The sequence below is a fragment of the Condylura cristata genome, unplaced genomic scaffold (assembly GCF_000260355.1).
Source record: "Condylura cristata isolate star-nosed mole 26May11 unplaced genomic scaffold, ConCri1.0 scaffold00015, whole genome shotgun sequence".
NCBI classification, from domain to species: domain Eukaryota; kingdom Metazoa; phylum Chordata; class Mammalia; order Eulipotyphla; family Talpidae; genus Condylura; species Condylura cristata.
The window spans coordinates 8,962,558-8,974,888 of NW_004567116.1; the positions used below are offsets into that span (position 1 = coordinate 8,962,558).

The 12,331-nt window shown below is 55.5% G+C and overlaps 1 protein-coding gene across 2 annotated transcripts in view; it reads right to left on the minus strand.

Moving 5' to 3' along the window:
- Positions 1-11,663, minus strand: part of DGKZ (diacylglycerol kinase, zeta) — a 38,539-nt gene extending 26,876 nt beyond the window's left edge. Inside the window, exon 1 of one of the 2 annotated variants that reach the window (XM_004682869.2) lies at positions 11,393-11,663. In XM_004682869.2, the coding sequence (XP_004682926.1) occupies positions 11,393-11,604 (212 nt within the window). In that variant the 5' untranslated portion in view covers positions 11,605-11,663. Of the gene's footprint in view, positions 1-1,679; positions 1,856-11,392 lie in introns of those variants that run through there. The other variant, XM_012725414.1, reaches the window with a different exon arrangement.
- Between the last annotated feature and the right edge of the window lie 668 nt (positions 11,664-12,331).

Below are 12,331 nucleotides of genomic sequence, written 5' to 3' on the forward strand. Positions count from 1 at the left end.
GGGGCGGGGCGACCGAGGCCCCGCCCCCGCCCCGCGGCTGGTCCGCCCGGCACACCCGCACTGCGGGCACCCTGGCACAGTCCTTTTCTCCCTGGCCCGCTCCCACCGAACAGCCTGCGTGCTCACAAGTGAACACTCGCGAAGGGGCTGTCACCACCTCGCCTCCCACAGCTACACGGAATAGACGCCTCTCTCACACACCCTGTGCCCGCGCACAGCACTCCTGCGGGCTCCACCCTTCCCCCTCGGCTCTCCCAAATCACACCCACGGGAACAGCAGTCACACAGTGCTCCCCATACACACAGAAGAAGCACGCCTCTCACACACAAGTATGCTCACTCATTACTCAAATACCTCCCACCCCAGCTTCTCACACTCAGAAATGAATACCAGGACCAAAGGCACTTAATGATCCTTGCACACCCCAACAAAGAACAGACTGGTCTGTTGTACAAATTGTTTTACACAGCTGCTTCCAACCCTCTCACCCATTAACACACAGCATTCCCAACAGCCAATGGAAGCTGTAGATCTCTTCTGAAGCACACGCCTCTTACACGCTCATAAAATGTACGAGGACCACCCTCGTCCACCAAGATACACACCCACAGAGAACACACACGTCTTTTTTCCTGTGCACAAATAGCTCCCCAGACCATAGTTCCATTATCTCATCCCTTTTTACACACATCACCCACAGAAGTGTATTGCACACATGAGCACACCCCACAAACACCCCCAAGGTTAGCAGAGGTGATTTCCCTCCAGAGATGAGAAAAGCAATTGGAAGCGGTGCCCAGCCAGGGCACTGCCGCCACCCTTGCTGGGCAGTCAGCAGCTCAGCAGCCCAGGATGGCCCCTGCAGGGCTGGCAAAAGGGAGACCAGGAAGCCCGAGAGCAAGGGCATCTCACTCCCAGACGGTGCCACCCTGGTGCCCAGGACAGCTGCCTGCTGTTTCTCTTAGCACTCCTCTCTGCGAAAGCCTCATCCTGTGTCACCTGCAATTTCACCCTCTCCTCTGGGCGTGCTGGCAGCCCTTTTCCCAGTCTTAGCCGTTCGTTTAAAGCCAACGCCTGTGGCTGTGACCTGTTGGTACACCCGGGGTTTTGAGTAGTCAACACCCGTAAGTTCAGAATCCTTCTCCCAGCTTCCTTCAGATCTGGAGAAGGTCTGGTGGGGGAGGTGGGACTAATCCTTCAACCATCAGCTGGTGCCAGGGTGGGCGAAAGGAGAGCAGGGAGATGCCCAGTGGGCCTGCCACGTTACTTCTGGGGTGCAAGATCTGTGAGGGGAAGTTACCCAGTGGTTCTTGCAACCAGCTCTGAGATCAGAGGCAGCTGAAGACCCCACTGAGTTGGCACATGGCCTGACAGCTTCCAGTATCAAACTCTTCTGGGGGCTCGCCCTTCCCAGATGTCCCTGTTGTTAGTTCCCTCAGCTCTTAGCGGCTCTGAGTTCAACCCTCCACCACACAGCCCCCCAACAATTCAAACACCAGAGCTTCCCTCCCCCTGCCAAGAACCTTTAAGTCCTTTTCTGAGCCTCTGCAGACCTGTGAGACCCCAACTTGGCAATCCTACTTTTGTTACCACCCCCCTCCAGCTCCAGATAAAAGACTCAAGGAGGACTGGACGTCTCTGGTCCCTGTGCAAATTCCCGGGCCACCCAAGTACCTACTGTGTCTGGGGGGCCTCGGCTGGGATCTGTGGCACGTCCCAGGAGCGGTAACGCCACATCTGCCTCAGTGCCCAGGGCCGGTCCCCGTCTTCCGCGCCCAGCGCCTCCGCGGGGCCCAGAGCTGCCGCCTCATTGCAGCTTCCCCCAGTACTGTGGCCGGCCCCCCGGGCGCTCATCCTGCCCGGCGACTCTCTTCCTCTTTCGGCACTTCCTGACCGGGGGGCCTGCAAGAAGCCAGCAGGCTGCCCCAGCAGAGGACCATGGGTCCTATAGGCGCCTTCCGCTGGCTGGGGCTGGAGGCTGGCTGGGAAGAGCTGCTGCAAGGGAGGGCGCCAGGCAGGTGGGGACAAGCCCAGCCCAGCGGCAGGAATCAGCCCCGAGAGCCAAAGGCTGCCAGGCAGCCACCAGGCCTGCTCAGGCTGGAATCTGAATCTCAGTCCCTGCCTGGCCTTCTCCACTTGCCTTTCTGATCTTCACCCCTTGATCCTGCTGAGATTGCCCACCGTATCACCACTACCAGGTAAACTGGCGAGGTGCCCAACCCACACACAGCTCTCCTGTAGGCTCTGTGAACCTCACAGCGTGACACACTGGGTGGGTACCCAGGACAGTGGCAGAGTGGAAAGAGCAGCCAGGGTGGAGTCAGATGGGGCACAAGTCCTGTTTCTGTAACAGCTGTGTGACTTGGCCACAGACCTGAGTCACCCGAGATCCTTCTTGGAATTAGGTAGCATGTAAGTAGATAACTCGATGAATGCCTGTCTCGGTGAGCTTTTCTGAGCCTCAGTTTTCTCACCTGTGAAATGGAAGGGGGCTGCCGTGGTAGCTGAGCTCACTAGTGCGAAGCTGCGATTTTACAAAAGCATTCACTCCGTAAGTATGTGTCAGTGCCTTCTGGGCATCAGAGAACTAACAGTGAGCAAAGGAAGCAGCCCCTGGGAGGGGAAGATCCTGAGACAAGAAGTAATCAGTATACGCAACCTCAGGTAATGAGAGGTGCTTTAGAGAGAAACGGAGCTTAGCGAAGGGGAAGAGGCAGATAATCCTGACCGGAGTGCTAGCTTCTGAGAAGATGACATTTGAGAACAGACAGCAGTGAACTGAGAGAGTAAACGGTGTGACTAACTGGAACAGTATTCTAGCTGGAAGGAACGGTAAGGGCAAAGGCCCTGAGCAAGAAGGGCACAGTGTGTGCCTGGCAACAGCAAAGGGGCCAGGCCGTGCTGGACTTTGAGGCCACCCTGACGAGCTGGGAAGGGAAGGCTGAGACGGTCTTTATTAGACACCTGCTCTTTGTTGCTAGGGCTGGTTCTGGGATGGGAATCGTATCTTCCTCCAGCGCTCTTTAATCACACTGCTCTATAATTAGTTATTTCGCTGTTTGTTACCCCAGAAAGGCTGTAAATTTCTCGAGGACAGAAATGGTGTCAGTTCAGTTCAGTGCAACATTTATGCCATGGAACCTGCAGATGTGGGAAAGTACACGCTGCTCTCTCAGCCCTTGGAAACCTCCATCTGGTGCTGTAATCACGTCTGTGTCCCTGATGACTGGAACACAATATTTCCCAACAAATATTTGTTTAATATATCATGCTATGTCATGAATAATTAATACTCATTAATAATAAAACAATAGCAAATATTTCTTGGATACATCTGTGCCAGAACCCTTGGAATCCTCATGACCCTGAGAGCTATTTATTTTCCTCCCTGTACAGAGACTGGGCACAGGGAAACCAGGTTCTTTTGCCCATGGTCATCCGGCTGGTTAATGGTACAAGGAGTCTGTGCCCTTAAATAAGACATCTCATTGCCCTGCTCAAGTTGGGGACTTAGCGTGTGCTAGGCACCTCCTTTGCCACAGACTCTGCTGCCATTTTCTCTGAACCCCTCTAAAAGACTCCTGTGCTGTGATCCATCAGAGCCTGCCAGCCAGGCTCAGTTCTGTTCTAGAAGGAGGCCGAGCAGGCCTGCACTGATCTCTCCCAGGGACCGAGCAAGTAGCCTGGGCAGTTAAACAGAGGAAATGGGGCTGGGCTTGTTTTCCATCTGTGGCTTCTGGCAGCCCTGGAGCAGCAGCGGACAGGAAATGTGGCTCCTGAAGGGGAAGTGGGGCAGGCTGGCGGCTCTGTGAGGCAGTCCTGACCCTCGGTCGGTCGGGGCCCTCTGGGCCTAGAACTCCTCCAAGCTGTCAGTGCGTTCCAGGTGGGGTGGGCGGACAAGGCTGAAGGAGACAGGTGCAGAGCGCAGGGGAGGATGCCCTTGGCAGTCCCTAGGACAACATGTGCCAGCACTGGGGAACTGGGGACCCCTCAGAATCCACCAAGATACTCACAGGAAGAGGAATCTGGGTAAGAAAATTATTCTGGGCTTTTTGAGGCCCCAGAGGGTGAGGCGTTCTACTTTCTGTGGCCTGGATGAGCAAATGGGAGCTGGGGAAAAGAAATGTACCAGGACACCAAATACTCAGCCCACAACCTGGACAGCTTCTGCTCTCAAAACCAGCCAAGCCAGCCTCCTTGGCCTGTCCTTCAAGGCTCCTTATGCTCCTCTCCCTTTCCTTTGGCTTCTTCTTGCAGGTTTTCCCTACAGAGCGCTGCACACTGGCCGCATGTGCTGATGCCTGCCTCCCCGCGGGTGTCCACTTGGGGTTTCTGGCCTCTTTCCCCATGCTTTTTTTTTTTTTTTAAGTTTTATTCATACAGAACTGGGGTACAGGCCAGAGATGTGGAGGGTGATAGGATTCACCAGAGACAGAGTGGGGAGCAGAACAGGCAGATCTACGAAGCACATTTCTGAGGGGAGCAGTGGGCGGGTCAGGAGAGGTCTGCCACGCCATGTGGTCACTTCCATGTGGTCACCTCCGGGGCAAGCAGGAATCAAACTCATGCGGAAGTGGCTTAAGCTTCTTAGTGCTGTGCTTTAACCCTCTGCGCCACCAGGGAGGGCCTTTTTTTTTTTTTTTTAAGATTTATTTATTCATATAGAATATAGGCCAGAGATGCCGAGGGTGAGAGGCTTCACCAGAGACAGAGTGGGGAGCAGAACAGGCAGATTGACAAAGTACACTGCTGAGGGGAGCAGCGGGCGGGTCAGGAGAGGTCTGCTACGCCATGTGGTCACTTCCATGTGGTCACCTCAGGGGCAAGCAGGGATCAAACTCATGCGGAAGTGGCTTAAGCTTCTTAGTGCTGGGCTTTAACCTGCTGCGCCACCAGGGAGGGCCTCCCTATGCTTTTTAAGCATGCCACCCTCACATGCTGCTCTCTCTCTTTTTAAACATTTATTTTTATTTATGTTTGCATACAGAACTGGGGTACAGGCCAGAGGTGCAGGGGGGTGAGAGGATTCACCAGAGATAGAGTGGGGAACAGAATAGGCGGATGTACCGAAATACACTGCTGAGGGGAGCAGTGGGTGAGACAGGAGAGGTCTGCTGCGCTATGCGGGTCAGCTCCCTGGCCAGGGATCAGATGGAGCTGCAGTGGCTGCTGATAGCTTCATCGTGCTGAGATCTAACCCTTGCGCCACCAGGGAGGCCCTGGTTTTCTCTTTGACCTTTCCGCTCTTCATGTTTGGCCAAGCAACATCTCCATCCTTCAAACCCCAGCCCAAAAAGCAAAATGGGGGAGGGTGGATAGAGTCACAGACACACAGAGATTCACACTCTGGCCCCTGCTGTGTGATTTTGAGCACATCACTACATATCTCTGGATTGTACCAGGTGATTTCAAAATATTCATCTAGCTCTGACAGTTTCAGTCTAACCACTTCCCTCGGGCTGCAGGAACTCATTCATTCATTATTTCATGCAAATATCTATCTATCTGTGTCAAAACCCACTCCGGAGCCAGGACTCTGCCCCACTGACTTGTCTAGTGGCATCTTATGATATTTTTCCCAACTAGATTCCCTTATTGTGGAAACTTTCTTGCACACAAGTCTTGTCTTCTTACAAAGCTCTCAAACCTTCTGTTGATCCTAGCTCTGCACTGGAGGCACAGACATGTGCTCAGTAACTTCCTAGGGAAGTTGAAACGAATGTAGGTATCTGACAAGTTGAGCAGAAACATAGAAACTGGCTTCCAGATAGGGTGAGTGGGAGACACGGGGAGTCTGAGTCTAAGCGCCCCAGCAGCTAAGGCTGTGACTCAGGTACCTATCGAAGGCTTTGGGAGCAAGACCAGAGCCCTTGGGCACCTGCTGTTTGCTGGCCCTCCCCAGGAGCTGGGCCTCTGACCCTACAGAGGGGACAGATATACTGGACTTGGGCTGCAGGTGCTGCAGGCTAATGACAGATGGAAATTTGATTAGGCTCCTTGTGGGCAGCTTCAGGAAAGTGCTGAGCAGGAAGAAACCTGGAGGAGAAGCTGAGTTCACTTTCCCACTGGAACAAGAGAACTGTAGTTATACTAAGTGCACTCAAACGTGATCCCCCAAACCACCAGCTCTTTCGGAAACTGTCTTTGGCATGCCCCAGGCGTGAGGTGAGAGGAAACTGGGTAGCTGTGCTCTCACCCTGGGTCAGCTGGATCTACCTGAAAGAGCTTCCTTTTGCCCCAGCTTGGACCAGAGCACCAAGCCCGGGGGTGGGCAAGATCAGTAGGCCCCCAGCCAGCCAGCCTTGCACCACCATCTGTTGGCTCATAAGGTCTGGCTGCCAAGTCACTTTGAGTCCCCACACCCCTGACTTATTACCCCTTCCAGGGACATTTATGCTTTTAGTACAGAGCCAAAAGAAACCATCCTTAAGGATGAAAGTCCAGGCCCTTGGAAGCCAGATAGAGTAAAAAGGACTTTGGAGTGAAGTTAATCTGGATTCTCTACCAGCTACTGGCTGTGTGATCTTAACAAACTGCTTGACTTCTCTGAGGCTCAGTCTCTCCTCGCCAGTAAGGTGCTACCTACCCAGTGGCCGTGGGTCCCTACCTACTCTGTGGTGATCTTTCTTCCCCCAGACATTTGTAGGCCAAGAGCACTGGTCCAGCACAGAAGAGCCCAGCATCAGCCAAATCTCCCCCCAGTACCTTCCCTACCCGCTGGGCATCTTCCCTGGCCTGTGCTCACTTGCACGCTTGAGACCCCCTCTCAATGTTCTGCTATGAAATTGCAAAAACGAGGCAAAAATGAGACTCTTATCTCAGGCTTCTGATGCCCGCTTCAGGGCTGCATTTTCAGCAGCAAACCAGAGCAAGGTCCTGCTCAATACCTCTGTTGTAATGGGTCCAGCGTCTCCCTCCGAAATGCCCAAATGGCCCTGCTCCCCTGCTGTGGGGGGCATGTCCCAACAACCCCACGTCTATGTCAAAGCGGGGCCAGATAAACCCCTCTCCCTGGGACCCCAGGCGCTGCCTGGCTGCCTCCAAGGAGCCCGGCCCCACCTCCAACACAGCCCTCCCTGGCCTTTGACTCACTAGTCAGCAAGAACCTCGGGTCCCAGAGGGGAAGAAGGAGTTCCGGGCTGGGCCTGGGCCCCGCCCTTGCCAAAGGAAGGAAAATGGATAGACCCCCAACTTCCGGCTTCCTCTGGCAGCTGGCCCCCTCCTCCAGCTCTAGCTCAGCTCTCTGCCCCCGGTTTTTGCATTTTTAATTCAGGACAGAATGTGATCTCTTGCAGCTCCTTGCTTTATCCTGTTGCTATTTAAATTACAAATCGGCCCATCTCCCTGTCACTCTTGGGCTATTTTTAGCTTCTGGTAAATAGCAGCAGGGAGAGTTGGATTAGGTGCCCCTCCCTCGAGGAGCTGTGTGCCCATAGCCGCGTGCCCGCAGCAGGGGGCACCCTCCCCTGGCAGTTGGCACTCCAGATAGCTTCCCCCAGCTAACTGGGGGGTGGGGTGGGGTGTCTACACACGGTTAGTCTCTTAAAGTCTGCCACCCCAAATGTCACCACCTACTCACTGCTCCCTGGGGGGATTCCTGGGCCCTCCCAACCCAGGTCAAGGGCCACCAAGAGAGGCCAAAGAAAAACAGCTGCGAGCTAGGAACTTTGCGTCTCCTATCTTCGCTCATCGCCCCAGTGTCCCTCCAGTCAGCAGGTATTATTGTTCCCAATTTTCCATATGAGGAAATTGGGTCACAGGTGAAAGGACTTACCTAGTTAAGAAAGAGCAGGGCTGGCATTCAACCTGGGTCTCTCGTACCTGGAGCCGGGGTACCCATGCATTGCGCCACCACTCCGGCTACCCCGTACCCACAATGAGCTGTCTTTCCCAGGCGTTGGTTCTGTGCCATCTACTGGGTGTGTGTGTGTGTGTGGGCGGGTGTGGTATTGAGGACCCGTGGGCCACCTTGAGCCTGCTGTGTGGTTTTGCGTGGCTAAGAAGGGTTTTGACAAATTTAAATCGTTGAGAAAAAGGCAAAAGAATAATATTTGTGACAGTCGAAATGATATGAAATTTAAAGTTCAGAGGCTATAAATAAAGTTTGACTGGAACTCAGCCAAGCCATCCGTTTACATATTGTCTATGGCTACAATGGCAGAGTGGTTGCCACAGAGGCCGCGTGACTGCAGAGCCTAAAATATCTGGCCCTGTACTGGGTCATGATTCTGTCAAGGAGGGGCGAGGTCCGATGCTTCCATAGCATACAGCCCCTGGTCCACGACCAGGACTCTAGACAGCGCCTCTGGTCCTCCCTCAAGGCCCTTCTGTGGATACACCAGCATGGCCCCCTCCAACGCTGCCCACCCCAGTTATTTCACTCCCTTTCTACCCTTTCTTGCTCCTTTGCAGCTTCTTCACAGGTGAAACCAGTGGTTTCCAAGCCTGCTTGACTATCAAAGCTATGTGGAGAGGTTTTTAGAGTTGAGAATCCCAGGTCCAACTCCAGACACAGAATCTCAAGAGACAGGGTTAGAATGATTTTAGAAGAGGTCCCCAGGAGACCTGGTTTGGGGCTACTGGGCTTAGCTACAGAGGCCAAAGTTCTGCATCTTCTATCTAGTCCTTTCAGAGCAAATCCAGCATCCTGCAAGGCCTGGCTGATCCCAGGCTCAGGCTGCCCACACGGCCACTGAGCTCAATCCTGAGCCTTGAGGCCTTTCTCTCGAATATGGGGCTACTATTCCTCACCCCAGATGCAGACACACGCTGTCTGTCCTCGCCCTGCCCCCCACCCCAGGTTTCTCCTGGCACAGACCTGACACCTCTTCACCTACCTAAAGCAGTTGCCCCAACTGCTTCCAACCCATGCTGAGGCTTTTTGGGGGAAAGCGAACCTATTTCTCAGAAATCCCCACACCCCTAAGAGCTTCTGCGGTGCGGCTGAAAGCCCTGGTCCTCACTGACGTCAAAGGCAGCCAAGCCTTAATCCAGCTTCCGCTTCCACCCTCGCCCTCGGATTTTTTGCCCCCACATTACTTCTGTCTAAAAGCCTTTTCTCTCCGAAGGGCTTTCAAATGCTTTTCTTAGCAACTCTTCACAGCAGGGTGGGAGGTTTAGCTGCGAGCCAGAGCTGCCTGGATCTGTGGCAGGCTTCTGTGGCAGGCGGAGGATGGAAGGGGGTGACCGTGGGCCTGAGCTCCTGCCCGCCCCGGCACTGGCCATCGGGCCACTCAGCCCCAAGGGAGGCTGAGCCAGGTGTCCCCTGGGCCTCGACAGGCTTTGGAGGGCTGCTTTTTCTGGGGGCTTCTTCTGCCCTCAGTCTACCCAGGGGGCTCTCTGCCTTGGTGCTTTGTCCAGCTCTGGTGAGAGGAGTGGGCTCCTGGCCTAGCCCTAGGGTTGGGCGGAAGGTGTCTCCCTATTCATCCAGGGCACCTGCCAGGGCCAGCTCAGGCGCTGTCTCCTGCTGCTTTCACATAGGATCTGAGCTCTCCAGCTCCCTTCACAGCCTGGTTACCTCACAGCCTTGAGTTTGGGATGTTGCGGGGCCTCTGTGTGTGCTCGACCACATCTCCCCTCAGTGCTTTAAGTAGCTCTGCCCCTCTTCTCTAAGCCTCTACTCCACTGACTTCCTTTCCAGTTACAGATGCTATTTGTCCCTGACTCACAACCAAGGAAAATCTTGGGGTCACCTCCTTACGTCACAAGCAAAGAACTAAGGTCCAGAGAGATCCTATCTAGCTCAAGGACGCTCAGCAAATCACTGGCAGAAATGAAATACAAGGCAGGTCTCCTAATCCCCAGACTAATGTTTCTTCCAGGCTTTTACTTCTTATATTCCATCCCCCTCTGTACTCTCCTCTCTTCCAGGGGAATCACAGGGTCTCCTTTACCTGCAGGCAAAAGGTAGCATGTTCTAGAAGGTCTTGGTATTGGAGCCCAGTGTGCGCCGACCCTTGCATTCCTTCCAAAGTAAAGGTAGGGACCAAGGGAACCCAACTTCTTCCATTTCTCCTTCTTATGTCATGATGGTGGAAAAGCCTCTCCCCGTGCTCTCCCAACCTGCCCCTCACAATGGAAGCTGAGAGTTCCAAGACCATTAATAATATGGAGTTCCTTTGAATTCCTAGGGCTGGGCCACCTTTATGAAACATCTTCCCGGAAGCCCACAGAGCAGTCTCAGACACACCCGTCTGGGAAACTTGTCCTTTCTAACCAGGCAGATGGCTTTCAGGACTCAATGTCCTGATGCCTCACTGTCCATGCTGGACTCTCCAAAGGTCACTTGGGACAAGGAGGGGCAGCAAGTTCAAGTTGCCATGTGGCAGCTGGGAGAGGTGAGGGGTGCCCCTGTCCTGCCTCCACCCTCTCTTTGCAACTTACCACCCTTTTTGAGGGACAGCCTTCCCTCACCCTCTCCCAGGTCAAAAGAATGGTGTCTGGGGTCCATTCCAGCTGATTCCTCCAGGGACCTCTGGGTAGAGGTTGTAGCACTAGGGAGGTGGGACTCTTTCACAGGTTTAATTAAGATTTAGCTGGGGCCCTCCCTGGTGGCGCAGCGGGTTAAAGCACTGCACTGAGAAGCTAAAGCCACTTACGCATGAGTTCGATTCCCACCTGCCCCGGAGGTGACCACATGGCGCGGCAGACCTCTCCTGACCCGCCCGCTGCTGCCCTCAGCAGTGTACTTCGTAGATCTATCTGCCTATTCTGCTCCCCACTCTGTCTCTGGTGAAGCCTCTCACCGCCCCGAGCCTCTGGCCTGTACCCCAGTTCTGTGTGCATAAATAAATAAATCTTTAAAAAAAAAAAGATTTAGCTGGGGTGCCACTGTGGATGCCAGTGTGGGGCTGCTGGGGAAAAGGTCCAGAAGGGGATTTCCTTTCCCATCTCTAGGCAACAGAGTCTCAGCCTCAGCCGTTTGGACAGGAAGCACCTTGGTCATCTCCAAGGGCCAGTGCCCAGCATAGGGTCAGCCCACAGACAAGTTCAGGCAAGCCTGCTGAATGAAGAGGGGGATATCCCTCTTTTTCTCCAGAACGGGCAATGCATGTCTCCCATCTTCCCAGACAGGCAGGGATTTGTAAGGTTATCATGTCTTGGTTATTTTTCTCCTCAAAGCCTAGTACAGTGCCTGGTACACAGTTGGCATCAGCAATCCCATGTTGAATGAATGGGGCTTTCACAGTTCTTATAGAGACGGGTCCTGAAGCTCCCCTTCCTCCTGCACCCAGAGGGCAGAATCCCCTTGGTAGTCGCTTCTAACCTCCCCCCTTCCCCCCAGAGGAGGGCCAGGCCAGCAGCAAGTGTTCAAATAATGCTTATTGCATATTGACTGAAAGGGGGTGGGGCCCCAAGCTTTGCGATCCCCACTTACCCCATTCTCCTTACCTGTAAGATACCTGTTTTCGTAGGTGCATCTGATGGAACTGCTCCTCCATCGGGGGCCCAGCCGTCCTGCCGTGGGGTCCCTGGGGCCACCGCTGCGAGACCTCGGCCTCCTCCCCCCGCCGGCAGCGCCGCCGCACCACCTCCTCCTGGGCTCCCCGGCTGCCTCCAGTCCCGTCCCCGCGGGGGCCTCCTTCTCCCGGCCCCTCTGCCATCCTTCGGCCGCCCTCTTCCTGCGGCTCTCGCGGCCTTTCGGGGTTCCCAGCTAAAGTTCAGGCTCCCTTCCTCCTGGCTCGGGAGCGTGAGGCCGGGAGTCAGGGAGACGCAGCGTCCCCCACGTCCCTCCCGACGCCGGGGCTCAGACGACCGGAGCAGAAATGCTGGGTACGCGCCTCGGAGAGGCCGGCAGGGACCCCCCCCGCGTCCCTGGGGGGTGACGGGGGTGGGGTCCTCGGGGGGTGCTGGGGTGCTGAGTCGTGCCCCCCGGACGGCTGGAGCGGAAGCCCGAGCGGAGCGGGAGCCCGGGCGGCGAGCGCTCCTGCAGCCAGCGCCGCTGCTACGCACCGGAGTATCACCTTAGAGACACCCGCCTGCCCGCGGGGTCCGGAGAGGAGGGCGCTGCCCCGCCCAGCCCCCGGCTGGGGTACGGAGCGTGAGCCCCGCGCAGCTGGTGACTGCCCCGACCCCGCCTGGCGCGAGGCTGGGGGTGTGGGGCGCCCGCCCTGAGCCCACTCCAGCTTTCTAACCGCCCCCACCCCCGCAGCTGCCAATCACTGCCCGCCTGTCACTCAGCAGCTGTAATGCTGCGTCCCGCCCCCTCACCGCTCCCCCCCCCCCGCGCCCCCTCTTTCTCGCCCCCTCAGCCCGTGCTTGTCCAGGCTGCAACCCGCAGGTGGGGTAGAGGGGAGAGGCGGGACTTGAACTGGCTTTAACCCCGTCGGC